General features: G+C 35.9%; 1 protein-coding gene and 1 pseudogene across 2 annotated transcripts; both read right to left on the minus strand.

Moving 5' to 3' along the window:
• Nucleotides 1-2,429: 2,429 nt before the first annotated feature.
• Nucleotides 2,430-6,928, minus strand: LOC147476951 (GDSL esterase/lipase At1g28600-like). The gene is made up of 7 exons (XM_086585875.1): nucleotides 6,875-6,928; nucleotides 5,708-5,791; nucleotides 4,655-4,847; nucleotides 4,366-4,578; nucleotides 3,779-3,927; nucleotides 3,122-3,398; nucleotides 2,430-2,800 (listed from the first exon to the last, which is right to left on the minus strand). The coding sequence occupies exons 1-7, from the start codon at nucleotides 6,926-6,928 to the stop codon at nucleotides 2,562-2,564; spliced, it is 1,209 nt and encodes a 402-aa protein (XP_086442001.1). The 3' UTR covers nucleotides 2,430-2,561.
• Nucleotides 6,794-12,167, minus strand: LOC147476952 (GDSL esterase/lipase At1g28600-like; annotated as a pseudogene). The gene is made up of 5 exons (XR_015209784.1): nucleotides 11,828-12,167; nucleotides 11,536-11,746; nucleotides 7,915-8,080; nucleotides 7,521-7,793; nucleotides 6,794-7,255 (listed from the first exon to the last, which is right to left on the minus strand). The product of XR_015209784.1 is annotated as a GDSL esterase/lipase At1g28600-like (transcript).
• Between the last annotated feature and the right edge of the window lie 2,996 nt (nucleotides 12,168-15,163).

Below are 15,163 nucleotides of genomic sequence, written 5' to 3' on the forward strand. Positions count from 1 at the left end.
TTTAAAATGGTCAAAAGTCAACCGATATATATCGATTATATCGAAATATCGATTATATCGGGCGATATAAAGTTTCATATCGAAATTCGATATATATCGGAAAAAAGAGTTCTATATTCGGTGGATATATATCGAAAATATCGATGTCGGTGTTCCAAAAATACCGATATATATCGGATATATCGGCGATATTTTGGTCCATGCTTTTGACAACCCTCTTTAGTGCGTAATAGAATGGTTTCACCTTTACCGTGGTTGGTCTGAAAGAACAACCAAGGGGAAAATCGTATTGCTCAGATTGTGCTACCTTGAAACATCGTCGGAAAGGCAAATAACTTCATTAGATTGTGTCGGATGACCTGGTACACTTGCACCTGTTCTTATTTTCAAACTGGCATGTAATTTGCTATAAATATTTTTTGATATTTTTGCAAAACAGATGAATAATTTAACGTTTGTTGTGATATTTTTGATATTTTTAGATATTTGGTAATGAGAGGAGTTAAGCATGGAGCCCGTGGATTATTTGATTAAGCGTGTAAGACTGGAAGAGTTGAAAAATGTATGGCAGCATGTCGTTAGAAAAAGGTGGAGTGGAAGTAGAGATCCCCAACAATCAACTAGCATGGAGGAAACCGATCGGCATAAACGAAGTCGGTGATGATGTTGAATATGCTTCATCCGCTAATGAAGGAACCGATTGCAGCTGAAAAAATTCAGAAGAAGAGGAAAGATGTTAAAGAAGAAGAAGATGAAGGAGAATTGGAAAACGATGACCTTTCTACGTCTAAGAAACCACGTGTAATGTGGTCAGTTGAGCTCCACCAACAGTTTGTCACTGCAGTGAACCAACTTGGAATTGAAACTATCAACTTTGAGAAAATATTTATGGTTAGGAAAGAATTCTGTTGTCATTAATATGTAATGGTAATGTCAACAGTTTAGTTAATGGATGTGGTTGGCTGTTGGTATGAGTTATAACATGCCGTTAACAGTTATAGAATTAAAATTTATATTGCCCTTTATTATGAAACGTTTTGTTCGCTCGAATCATTCACAAAATCACAAGTTATATGTACCTAATGCAGGTGATATATCACAAAGAATCCTTTTTCAGAACGTGGTGAGAAACTAACAATAACGCAACGAATGTGGTGAGAAACTAACAATAACTCAACGAATGTATAATGTTCTAGCACAACAGAAACACCGAAGGAACATAATGAAAATGCAAGCAACAATTCAGAAAATATATGTGTAATACAATCGTCTATAGTTGCCATTGGGGTATCCCATGAACAAGTTCGACAATATAAGCAAAGCTTATAATGCTAAACTGTTAGCATATATATTGCTTCGAGTTGCTTATACCTGTATTTTTAGCATATTATATTAAAACACTAACCGCCCAACTCTTAATGGATTAGTTAATTGATATGTATTAGTTATTGGATATGGATATGGATTAGTTAATAGATATGGATACGAATTAGTTAATGGATCAACAACAGAATTCTTATGTTATACAATTGCTGTCATATTAAAATATATATAAAGACATCAACATTCATGAAGCATTCAACAAAAACCTATTGAAAGCATACGCCAATATACACAGAGAAATCCTAAGAAAACACATCAATATTCACGAAGCACACACCATCATTGAAAGGTTTATGAATTCATTCTACTTCCTTCTACTGAAGGTTCGTTTTTTTTCCTGGACTGAAGGTTTTTCCGTGGTACACCATCTTTGAAAGGACTCCAAATTCTTTCCACTGAAGGTTAGTATTTTTTTACTGTTAGTACATATTTTTTGGTACATAAGAAATATAAACACACTTAATCAAAATGTTTTCTCATGCTTCGAATTGGATGCAAATGCAATTAACTAAATCGGAAACTTAATGCAAATGCATTGAATTCACCACAAAGAATAATTAACATAAAATTGGGAATTAGATGCAACTGCATTAAACTAACCTTAATGTCTACTGCTTCCTTTTTAATTTGAATGAGTGATTAAAATAATTTTAATATCTCATAGCTATGCATAATTGCTAATATTTTTTAGAATAATTTAATATAACGAACACCCGTTTGTAGGACGGGTTCGAAAACTATTTTGGTATTTGGTTTTTGGTTTGCTTATTTTTTTTATGTAGATTCCATTTGGTGTCTCCACTAAAAATGGTTTTAACCGTGTTTGCACATGAATTGGTGTCTCCAATAAAGATTCTCTAAGAAGCACTGAAAAGCAAATCCTCTATCCTGTATGGCGAGCATCCACTATATGCGTCTATATTTACTCTGTTCTTATTTTCGTCGTCATTTAATTTTCCTTTTGTAAAGTTTGTAATCTGCCAACATTCCTGAATATCCAAGTTTGGTCGAAACACACCATTGAACACTATATACTACTAGTTGAGTTTCTTTTAGATTAACAAAGAAAAGTATACCCGTACTGTATAATATCCAAAATAATGGATATAATAGGAAAGTTCCAATCAGTTTGTACCATGCTACAGGGGGGGGGAAAAAAAGTTCACTTTTGGGGATAATCAACCTCGTGTGGACGATGTACATGAGATATTGGTGCGAGGATTGGTGAACGATCCATCTAGAATTCCGGTGGCAATCCATTTGTATGCAGTCTCCGTCAAGTGGACACCATCCCAATTCACGTACGTAGACGGGTTATCGCAAGCGCTTGAACCATCATACCCACATTTAGCTGTTAAATTGTAGTTGTATGGACCACCCCCTCCACAGCATGCTTTAAGCGCTCCCCCACTGAATCCTGCAAAAATTGTAACAAATGTCAATAAGAAATTGTTGTGAGACAATAAGGTGTTGTGCACTTACGCATACAGAGTTTCTTGCTGATGCGAAGCGGGTTGAGGTACGCACTCAGCAATCGACATCTCATTTAATATGACGTACTACACTACACCTTGTGAACTTACAATGGGAACATAGCAAGCTGATTGGTTTGGGGTTAATCACTTGGGAAAGGTAGGTCCTAATGCGGCCACCTCTTTCGAATGGGCGGCCCTGGTTCTTTTCAATTGCACAGTTTTCGAGTAAAAGTACCTCACAATGGTGTACGGGTTTTACTCACCTAACTGATTTGGAAATAGGAACATCTTCATGGCAACAGTGTAATAGTCAGCATAGATGATGGTGGCATGTGGATACTTTTCTCTCAATCGATTCAACTTATTCTGAAGAAGATGATTGTGAAACTGAGAGAACTCGTTTAGCCAATTTAGACAACCGGTAGAAGGGTCATAATCATTTTTATTCTGGCTCTTGAATATAGTCAAATATGATGCAGAGCATCCAATTGGAAAGTTTCCAGGTACCAAGAGTGTCACTGCTCCCTCATTGATCAATATCTGTACCAGCACAAGATAAGCAGAGTTAGTCTGAAACATCATTACTGTTTACAGTATGGGCATGACCCTGAATTCCTGATAAACATGTTCAGGCAGACTAAAATCAAAGCCCACATAAATCTTCTTTTTTACATTTCTTGAACTTTTTTCCCAGCCAGATTGAGGAAATGATTACAAGTTTACAGATTACAACAACCAGTTTTGGTATTAGTTCAGCAATATATGTATATAATCCTTAGGAAGTATAATCACAATAACCTTCGACATTCTACCAATAATCATTAGAAAAACCTGAACATTAAACATTGTTATTTTTTAATGTAGCAAGTAGCGTAAAACATGCACGACTTAAGAAAATTACTTTAAAGGAAGAAGATTACAGTAATTGCAGAAGAGATGGCCTTGATAACTTTTGGTACAAAGGTCCGAATCTCTTGTACACTTTTCTTTTGGAAAAATGGATAGTTGTAATCGTTCCCTCCGATCTCGCCCACAAGAAACAAAGAATTTCTCAACAAGTCTTGGCAACCTGTCATTATTCAAACTCTCAAAGTGAGCAGGACCATTTATATTAAAAATAGTTGAAATGATAGTAACAGTTGAAAACATTGGTGTAGGTTAAAATACAGGAATGGTCTAATTCTTGTGCATGAAGTTACTAACGAACATCCTGAAGCAATGATATTTTTCTGAACAAGCGACAATTGTAACATGTCTCATACCTCATACGGAACGCCCCAGTTTCACTCATTCGACACTAGCCGGATGGAAGGCTATGAAATTGGGCAGGACGTTGTCGGATAGAGTATAGTACTTCATTTCAAAATATATGTGTGAAATATGAAGGTTAATGTATCAACATGTTTCACATTCTTCCTATTACAAAGTAGAGACTATGCACATGCTATGTTATTGTAGAGAAAAGGAAGAAGAGGAAGTCACCCGGCCACTTGACTTTTATTCTTACTTGACGCTGATGAGCAAAGAGATGGTAGGAGTTGTTTGAACCATTCAAGTTGTATTCCCAGTGAGTAGTTTGAAGATATACGAACATTTTTCACTTCAAAAAATGCACCATCAAGTGCTGTAGCACCTGCAACTGCAAAGTTCACTCCCTGTCCAAAATCTTGATTCTTATGTCCAAGATATGGTGGCATGAAAGAAAGCCCCAGACCTTGTGCTGCAACAATCATTCTTTATCAACACAATCATCTTTATGAAAATATACTGTAGTATGCGTCTATGGTCATATTTACCTATGAAGTCAATGACCAAGCGACCATCAGAGCATCGACCAGTGGGGCGACCAAAGTATGTCTCTCCATAAGGGAGCTTATCATATCTGTGCTTGTCATCTTGATAGTAGACAAAGTTCCCAGTGTCAGCAAGCGAATCCCCAAAGCTGAATATGGTTTTGTAGCATTCAGATACTCCAGGACTGCTTGAATTCTTCGAAAGCCACCAACATAAACAATATCTTGAGTATGATCAGTGTTCCGAACCAAACTTACAAAAGTAGCAGATGGATGTTTATATAATTTTGATGTAGATGTACTAGTCCGCCTACAAGCAGCTAATGGAGTGAACTTTTACTTTTTATTATTGGATTATTGTATTGCTACATGGCAGAATCCTATGCAGTATGCAGTTATGGAAGGAGTTAAAAAGGTACTAGAAATGGGTTGGACAAGTATTTGAGTGGAGACGACTCTATCTTCAGTGGCACACGCATTTCAAAGTGACAATTTGCATTGGAAGTTCAAGTTTGTTTGGCAGTCTCAAGGAGCAAGCAGTTTGGGTCAATGTCACGGCTACTTAGAGAGAGGTTAACTTCAGTGCAGACTGCCTATCTAAGTATGGCGCAACCTTAGCTGAAGGAACAACAATGTGGTGCGTGGAACGAGAAGCCTGCATTCCTAAATAGAGTTGAAAACTGGAATTCGACTTACTATAGATTTGTGTCTCGACTGTATATGCTGTGGCAGTAGATATGATGCTACCTCGCTCACTAGTCTTAACCTTTTGTTTCTGTAAATTACCTCTCCTATTTGTAACTCTTCTCATTTTATTTATTAATCAATCACCCTTGAGCTAAAAAAAAGATTATTGTATTGCTGGGGTTGGGTGTTCTACTTGTAAGATGCGTATTCATGAAAAGAAACTAATTCATCCATAGCGTTAAAAGCTAGAAATACACAAATGCAATTTAAAAATCATAGTATATATAGCTGAAATTTAGTACTTCATTAGTCTGTAGATCTACTGGTACCGAGAAGAAGCAGAAACTGAAGATAAACTTTTTAACATACCTGAATAGAATTGATAGGTGCCTTATTCAGATGCTTGCCCTGCTTTGCTATCTCAAAATTGTTTTCTTTGACAACAGTTCCCCCCTATTTCATAGCAGCTTGAACATAGAAACAGTACAAGTAGCAATGTAAGGAAAGTCATGCCTGACTACTACTCCTTGTATCGATGGAGGAATGATACCTTATTATAAAGGAATTGCAATATTCTATGAGTTGTCAATGACAAGTATGTTCTAGTTTATTATGCCAATGCCATTAAAAAGAAACGATTTCAATTTAATTATTTTGGTTTAAAATATAATTTCATTCCTTAATGGGGATTGCCTTGTTAAGAGTGAAATTTTCATGTCTATTGCTTCCCAAAAAAACTCTCAAACATAATGATTGTGGCCATTTCTGATACTCATATTTGCAGACAACGCACTTTGTGAGTTGCGTACATTCGACCTCACTGAAAGAAACTTTTTTGTCTTGGAAGGACTACATTGTTCATTAAGCTTGCACTCCTAAGCACGAAATAGGGATACCTTCTCCTAATTTATCCCTATCTGGCCATCGTAATTCTATTTTTGGGTGATTAATCTGATTTTCGAAAATTATAATTTCCATATTATCATCACAAAAGTCACGATTGGAAGTGTTGATCATATCTCCGATATAAGTGAAGGTTGGACAACTTTATATCAATTTGCGAAGAGGCTAGAACAGCTCTTAACCTGCAATAAGAATTAACTAAGAAGAAAAGGTAAATGTTATACATTAGTACAAAATAAATTGTCCGTTATAGAAATAAAAGACTAGCGCGCGATGATTTGTACTTGAGTGACGGTTAAGGGTAGATCCTGAGGTGGGTGGATAAATTAACAAATGACAAAGCTACAAATCTAGCTTGAAAACATTAATATTCAGGACTCCTACTTAATTTAATTCCTCCCAAAAGAAAAATACAAAGTTCCACTTCCAATATAGGATTACAATCTTTCTTTTCTGCTGATCCAAATAAAAAAGGATGTTTGTCGATATCTCTAGTTTACAAAAGATGAGATCATACGAAAACGAGATTTCAAGCAAACAAGACAAACGAACTTGTATAATTTCTATGAATTCACAAGGAAATCGTTAAGAGACTCGAAATGTTCAAACTAGAAAGATGACGCAGCACTATACACATGAATTTGTATGGAGCCAAGAAGGCGGAGCAACCCCATAGATATATGCCATATGTACCCAAAAAAATAGATATATGCCATAGGTACCCAAAAAAATAGATATATGCCATGAATTTCAATTTTAGGAGTACAGGTGATCAGCATTATGTACTTTTGATGACATACATGAGATATTGATGCGAGGAACAGTGAAGGGTCTTTCTAAAATTCCGTTGGCTATCCAGTTATAAGCCTTCTCCGTTAAATGGACGCCATCCCAGCCCATAAAAAGAAGGGTTATCACAAACACTGGAGCCCTCATATCCACATTTAGCCGACATGTTGTAGTTGTATGCGCCTCCCCCTCCACAACATGATTTTAGAGCTCCCTCTCTGAACCCTGCAATTGCATGATATTATTTAACATTTTATTTTGCTGAATACTAGCTTTTCGCATACAACATACAAGTTCTTATAGTATTTGCTTCTTGCTTATTGGATTCGTCATCTAAACCAAGGACCAAGGTTAGTTCCTCCATGTTTTTGGAGCAAGTTAACATGAACCTATTAAATAATCCTATTATGGGCCTTGGAAGCCCATATATGCATATAAGCTAGTTCCTCAGGCCCATGACGAAAACATGACATGTGAAGAAAGTTCTTACCTAATTGTATGGGAAAGCTATACAATTCCATTCCAACGTTGTAATAATCAGCATAGATAATGGTAGCATGAGGATGCATCACCCTCAACCTATTCAACTCATTCTGAAGAAGATTGTTGTGGAATTGAGTGAACTCATTCAGCCATTTTAAACATCCATTAGGGTCATAGTCATCCTTATTTTGGCTTTCAAATATAGTTAAGTACGACGATGAGCAACCAACAGGCAGGTCCCCTGGCACCAGGAGTGTCACAGCTCCTGTACAATCAGCGCCTACAAGCACACAAGCTCAACAATAAGTTTCAATATATATTTATATCATTATCTTTATGCAAATCGACCAAAATTGATTTGCACACTAAAATGAGTTGAAGACTTGAGGATAGAAAATTACTGTAATGGCAGAAGAGATTTCATCAATAACTTTTGGTACGTAAGTCCTAATCTCTTGTACGTTTTTTCCTTGAAAGAATGGATTATTATAATCGTTTCCTCCAATCTCTCCCACAAGAAACAATGCATTTTTCAACATTTCTCGGCAATCTGTCATTATATATTCACTAAAAGCGTATCAGTATGAAGACCTATATTACGATGATTATTACGTGTGCACTTCAATTCCATTAACAACCAAACATAAAATGGGTTATGGATAGGGGTGCAAACTGATAGGTTCTGATTCGGATATGCTTGTATCTAAATCCAAATTCGAAAATTTATACTGATATAGATATCCGAATCGGATATTAAAAATTTATCCGAATCCGATCGGATATCGGATAATATCCGATCGTAAAATTAATATTAATTAAAATTTTATTTTCTTTGAATAGTTCATTTTACCACTATAAAAACTATTATAAATATATATATTTGTCATTTATTATTATTATTTTGTTATTATAGTTTTATATTATTAGTTTATGATTTTATATAATATTTTATACAATAATAAATGAATGAATGAATTATATATAATAACTATTAAAATTTTAAATCGGATCGGATATTTTCGGATGCAGATATGGTAGTATCCGAATCCATATTCGAAACTAGTTTGGACATAAAAAATTATCCGAATCTGAATCCAGTATCCAAAATTTTCGGATAACATCCGATTTTTTGAATACGAATTCGAATCGGATTTGAATATTTGGATATCTCTAGGGGTGTCTATTTTTGCCGAATTTCCGATTTTTCCGAAATCCGACCCGAAATTGGTCTGGCTCTGGGTGTAGTTTTCATGGGCGATTTTCCGTTTTCCGATTTCTAAAATTCCGAAAAAAATTGGATCGGATTTGTATATAATTCTAAAATCCGATCCGATCCGAATTTCCGGAAATTTCGATATTATTGCCAATTTATTCCGAAAATATATATTTCTCTCACTATCCACTTGATTAGATCTCGACCGCTTCATTTATTTTCTAGTTTTTTACTTCCAAAATCAAAACAAAAACATAACCTAGTCGCCGCTATTTCCCCACTTCTATTGGACCACTCTAATTGTCATTACACCATCTGCCATAACGACAATGATATGAAAAATATGTCATTAAGTCATACAATGACTTCCAAACCAATCCAAAAGCCAAATTCCAATAGATAGAATATTATGTAAAGCTACTTAAAGTCCAAAACCATAATCCATTATTTATGTAGACACTTCACGCTCTTCAATTTCCACACACGAAAAAAAGATTGAAACATTACAAATACCCGGACACTCAACAGAATGCAATGCTTTGCTATTGGTGGCTGCAGGTTTTTTCGTTTTTTCTTGAATCACTTGTTTGAATGAAAATGGGTTTTCTCGAAACAATTGGTATTGTTGTTGGTACATTGGTGTTGTGGACATGGTTTTCTCTCCATCCCTACAATGAACATTTTGTATGATATTCCAAAAAATAATTGAAAGTAAAGAGATCTTTTTGAAAATTTACCAAGTATTCCGAAATTTTCGAAGTTATTCTGAAATTTTCGAAAGTTCAAAATTGGAAATATATTTTGAATCCAAAAAAAATTGGATCGGATTTGGCTGGCATATTAGATTCGAAAAAATTTGGAAAAATTCGAAGGAGGTTAATCCAATCCGATCCGATCCGAAGTCACACCCCTTAGATATCTCCTTGCACCCCTAGTTAGGGACTAAAATTTTACTAAAACTATCCAACTTTACTTGCTAAGTTTTGGTCATTATGGGTCAGCCCTGTCCAAAACTATCCAACTTTACTTGCCCATGTATTGTAATAGCTTTATTCATTTTACAAAAGTTGTCTCATTTTTAAAGACTTATTTGGGCCTCCAGTCCATACCTACGAGTCCAATTTATAAACACCAGAAAAACCTATTGCCCAGTTACTTGATTCTCAAAAGAATGTTTTTCCCCATGTGCAAAATTAGCTCACATGGGGGAGTGCAAGTAACTCTCAATACAACTTTTTTTTTTAATCACTCACAAAGATTGATTAGGTAGACGAAAGGTCAAGTATACTCTTGATGCGAAATAAAAAAACTGCTCGAGTAGATGAAAAATCAAGTATACCCCTAACTCGAAATAATAAACAGGCTAGCTCAACCGAAACGACCCGGTATATATAGTATAAACAATTATTGTTCATACGTACCCATTTCTCCATTTGGGTTGAGCTATGAACAATCATTTGTTCATACCTCAACATAATGTATATGATTACTAAGAACACCTATTGGAACATGAACAATCATTGTTCATATCTATTTGGAGTATGAACAATCACTGTTCATACTTCAAACATGAGCTATGAACAATCAATATAATATTCGTATGAAGCTATTTGGGGTATGAACAATCATTGTTCATACATCAATTTAACATTGTTTATACCTCAAACATGAGTTATGAACAATCAATGTTCGCATATTTGGGGTATGTTCATATCTCAACATGAGCTATAAATAGTTATTGTTCATATTTCAAATTGAGTTATGCACAATCATATCTCAACATGAGCTATGCACAATCAAATCATACCTCAAGATAATGTTTAATTAAGTAAGAACACTTATTGGAGTATGAACAATCATTGTTTATACATCGATCAACATAGTGTGAGGTATGTTTACCTATTTAGGTATGAACAATCACCAAATTTCTCTGCTTTATAAACATAACATATAGGGGTGAAAGCGCATGGTATTTAAAAATAAATAAAAAACTTCTATGTTTTATACCTATAATAACACAGAAGGGTAAAATTGGTATTTTAAGAAAAGTAAAAAGGGTGAGCCAACTTGTGTTGTCCTTGAGGGTTACTAAAATTGAAATCGTGGGTTCGTAGGTTATTTAATGCTGAAAGTTGTCCTTGTGAGTTACTAAAAAAAAAATGTTCTCTAGAGTTATTTTTCCCCGGAATTGGTCCTCAGGCGGACTTTTTTCTTGAATTAGCTCATTTGGAAAAAAAAAAAAAAGCAAAAGCAAAAGAAGGTTGTAGAAACTGAGAAATTGAAGACTTTTCCTAGCTTTGGAATCATGAAAAAAAAAATGTTTTTTTAAATTACAGATGGAATCCCAGATTTAAGTCGGAAATGCGATAAAAAAAAACCAATTTTGAGTTTTTGACCTAATAGGTATTTTTATAAAACAAGTGATGCAAATAATTGCCCAGCTTAATAAACACATGCAACGCGTGTTCACTAAACTAAGCAGGCAACTTGTACTAGTTTAATTGACTGATGATGCTAACTTGCTAAGTACAATAATTGCAGTTGCACCAAATATATACATGTTGTGTGTACTCCCCCGAATGACTTATTTTCCACTTTATACACTACAAGAGGGAAGATAATATGCTAGTGTAGGGTTAATTGTAAAAGTTGATATTATAATTTTAATTTGTCTCCATTTTCGATTAATTTACTTCAATTCCTCAGGACTCGTAAAAAAGCAAAAAAAATAAACAAATGAAAAATCTCAGGACTTCAGAGATCTCAGACTCACAAAACAAAAAGTCGTTGCATTAAACTTTTTGTTTACTTATTTGAAGATGAATTGCAAAGAGAAGGCAAGATTTTTTTGAACAATTCAAGCTGAATTCCAAGAGAATAATTTGTGGAGATATAAACATCATCAAAGAATTCGACATCAAGTGCTGTGGCTCCTGCCACTGCGAAATTCACACCTTGCTTGAAATCTTGATTGTTATGTCCAAGAAATGGTGGTATCAAAGAAAGCCCCAGAGCTTGTGCTGCAACAATCAATGCATATTTCATTCCTATGGCGCCAAATAAAATAAAATCAGAAACAAAAAGCTACAAAATGTATATACCAATGAAGTCGATGACCAAGCGACCATCTGAGCAACGACCAGTGGGCCGACCGAAGAACGTCTCTCCATAGGGAAGATTATTGTAAGAGTGCTTATCTTCTGCTGAGTAGATAAAATTTCCAGTGTCAGCAAGTGAATCCCCAAAGCTAAAGATGGATGTGTAGCACCCTAATACCCCATAAATTTGGAGAAAAAGTAATAGGAATATGGTTACCAAAGTGGCCAGTTTCTCAAACAAAAGTAGGCATGAGGATGAAATACCCATGGACAGAGAGCACTAGAGCAGGTATTAAAAGTTTGAAGGATGATCTTTTATAGGTTAAGTTAATGGGGTAGGACATGCATGTGGTTGGTGAGGAAATGGAAAGTTCTACCACCTAGTGTACTGTAAATGCTAATTAGAGTAGTATTACACCAATAGATCGATCGAATTTGCTGGCAAGTAATAAATAAGTTGACACAAAAATCTATATCTATCTATATCTATATCTTAATATTAGTAGCTTGTAGATTAACTTTATTTATATTTTATCTTGTTATTTATTATATTATTATATCTTGTTATTTAAATTAACGCCGTCTTGTTAGCATAACATTTTAAATAAAGCTCTCATTAGACTTGGTGATTTCTTAGACTTAGAAAACAATCCATGCTAGGGAACTAGGAGGGTGAACCGAACTTCCTACTCCACTTAGTGCAATTCGCATTGAGGTAGAAGCTTTGATAATCGAGATTAAAAGATCAGGTTTTTAGTTTACTTACGCTTTGAATTCATCGCTCATTTAAAAGGTAAACTATTCATTTTACATTTATCAAATGGCCCACTGCCATCTTAGTTGCACTTTAGCATTGTTTTCTTTTGTAGAAGTAGTCATTTTAAGTCCCATTAAACCCACCCACCCTTTGGTTGTTTCATCATACCGTGGGTTGCCCATTTCAGCTTTGACAAATTCCACGAAAAATACACGGATACGCCCAGCGCTTCAAAGAGCGCGACCGCATCTATCAAGTTACTTCGACTTTACGCGAAATTACCCGCCCGAAGACGAGCGCGCCACCAGCCCTTTTAGCTGAAATTTCGATTTCCCGTGTTTGATTCAACTTCGAGTTGTCAAGTTTTTTCGTGTTCTAATCTCTTATATACACCGAACACGCCATACACAAGACGCTATTCATAAGCCGGCAAGGACGCTTATCGTGTATTCCTTTCTTCCATACCGTGATTTCCAGCTAGAGGTTTTCTACTAGTATATCGAATGTTTGGAGTGTTGCATGTTTAGTTAAGCTCAACTTAGTCTTGCATGAGATTAAGGTCCGGTCGAACAAAACAACAAACGAATTACACGGCAACAAACAAGTCTATCTAGTACACCACCCACCCACACCTCTAGCTACTATCACACACACCATACCCGACATAATGGTCAAGAAAGAGAGATTCTCTCCTCCCCTCTTTTACAAAGCCTCGGCAATAGCCCTAAATCTTGCATCGTTCTAGCGACCAATCTGGGGATTTTCGAATCCCCCAAAACATATTTAATTTGTTACCCGCTTTTCATGGGTTTAACTATGAAAACCTTATCGCCATTACGTGGGGATTGAACAAGTCCTTACAACATTCCATCATCCTACGGTAAAAGTGAACAAATTAAACCGGTGGTATTCCCTTTCACATTAGCCCGATAAGGCGGGCGGCTTCGTTAATCAGCCAAAGCCCTAATTCTCATGACTCGTGGGCTAAACTTGTTCAAATTGCTTATGGAACATTTTTACCCACCCCTAAAGACGGATGAGATGCTTTCCAAGATTCATTTTTTCCCGGCTTAATCCTCATGAATCATTTTCTGAGGGCATGGAATCGCTTCACCGATCTCCTTATAGAAAGTGTCCACATCATAACTTAGCTAAAGACACGCTAGTTCGGCCTTTTCAAAGGTCTTCTACACCACCATAAAGAAGTCCTTGACATAATGAATGGGGTAGTTTCCTAAGTAAAGGAGCCCTGAGGCTTTACAAATTTTAGAAGACCAAACTAAACTAATAATAATCGGGGTAGTTGATGATATCCCCCGCCTCACCTAGTTCTTTCTTCAATACCAAGGCCGTATGTTTGAGAAGAAACCGATCCGTAACTTAAAATTTACTCGAATCTCTAACTAAAAAGTAGAGGCTATTTCTCTCAACAAAAGCCTATCCCCGCCATGAATGTAAACCCAACCCATGTAATTTCGTTTGAGTCCGTAGCACCCTCGACGATTATTGTCCTCTAGCTTATGAACAACAACCACCGTAACAAGATAATGTTTACTCTATTAATAACTATCCTATTCCTAACTTTGAGACAACATCCCAACTTCAAATTGAGAAATAATCAACAAGTAACACCTCCAGGGTGGTAAATAATCAAAACGCTAGGCAAGCAAACAATTATAACCAAGCTCCACCTAGGCAAGGACAAAGACAAGGATAAGATTGGTCAAGGGAATTATAATAATTATAACAACCAAGCGCAAACTACCGCAAGGTCAAGCACAAGGTCGAATAATTATAATAATTATAATACCAATGAGGTATCGTTCCTGCTAATAATAATAACTATCACAACCCACCCATAAATAATCAACGAGAGATAGTTCCACATGACATACCCGCGACTACTACACCTACACAACCGATCAGACGACGCCTTTATACAAGTTACCCAACAACTTTTCCGCATAATGACTCAATCAAACCAACAGATTTTATAATCCATAAATCGGGCATACAACAGTTAGCCCAAGCGAAAGCTCCAAAAGCGTGGTTTCCGACAAGCGATACCAAACCCTAAAACAAAGAACACAAATTTTTTGAGGTAAACGGTATTCTAGTATGGAAACTACAATCAGAAGGTGACCTAAATGCCATCACCACTCTCCGCTTCGGAAGAGTGGTTGATAAATAAAGTAACTACGCTTATAGTTACCCCATCAAGCATTCCTACACCGATATCTAACTAGATACCGCAATAGAAACGAGGAGCCTACCACGGTAGAGGTACCTTCGTTAAATCACAACCAAAGAAACCGAAAGCCAAGGTTACACAGCAAGTAGAGCCATATGCGAAATATAGAGAAAACCAACCACTCCCTAAAAATTAGCCATGCTAACCAGGGATACAAACTTTGAGGAAATTAGGAACGCTTTTCAAGAATCTAACGATAAACCTTCCTTTTCTCGGTTATTAAAAAGCTACCTAACCACGCTTAAGTTTCTTAAAGAGTTGTGCACTACTAGGCGTAGACCAACATACCTAAAGACGCTTTTTAACCGAAGCCTCCCAACTTTATCCTAAA

This window comes from Coptis chinensis, chromosome 9 (genome assembly GCF_015680905.1).
Source record: "Coptis chinensis isolate HL-2020 chromosome 9, ASM1568090v1, whole genome shotgun sequence".
In the NCBI taxonomy this organism is placed as follows: Eukaryota; Viridiplantae; Streptophyta; class Magnoliopsida; order Ranunculales; family Ranunculaceae; genus Coptis; species Coptis chinensis.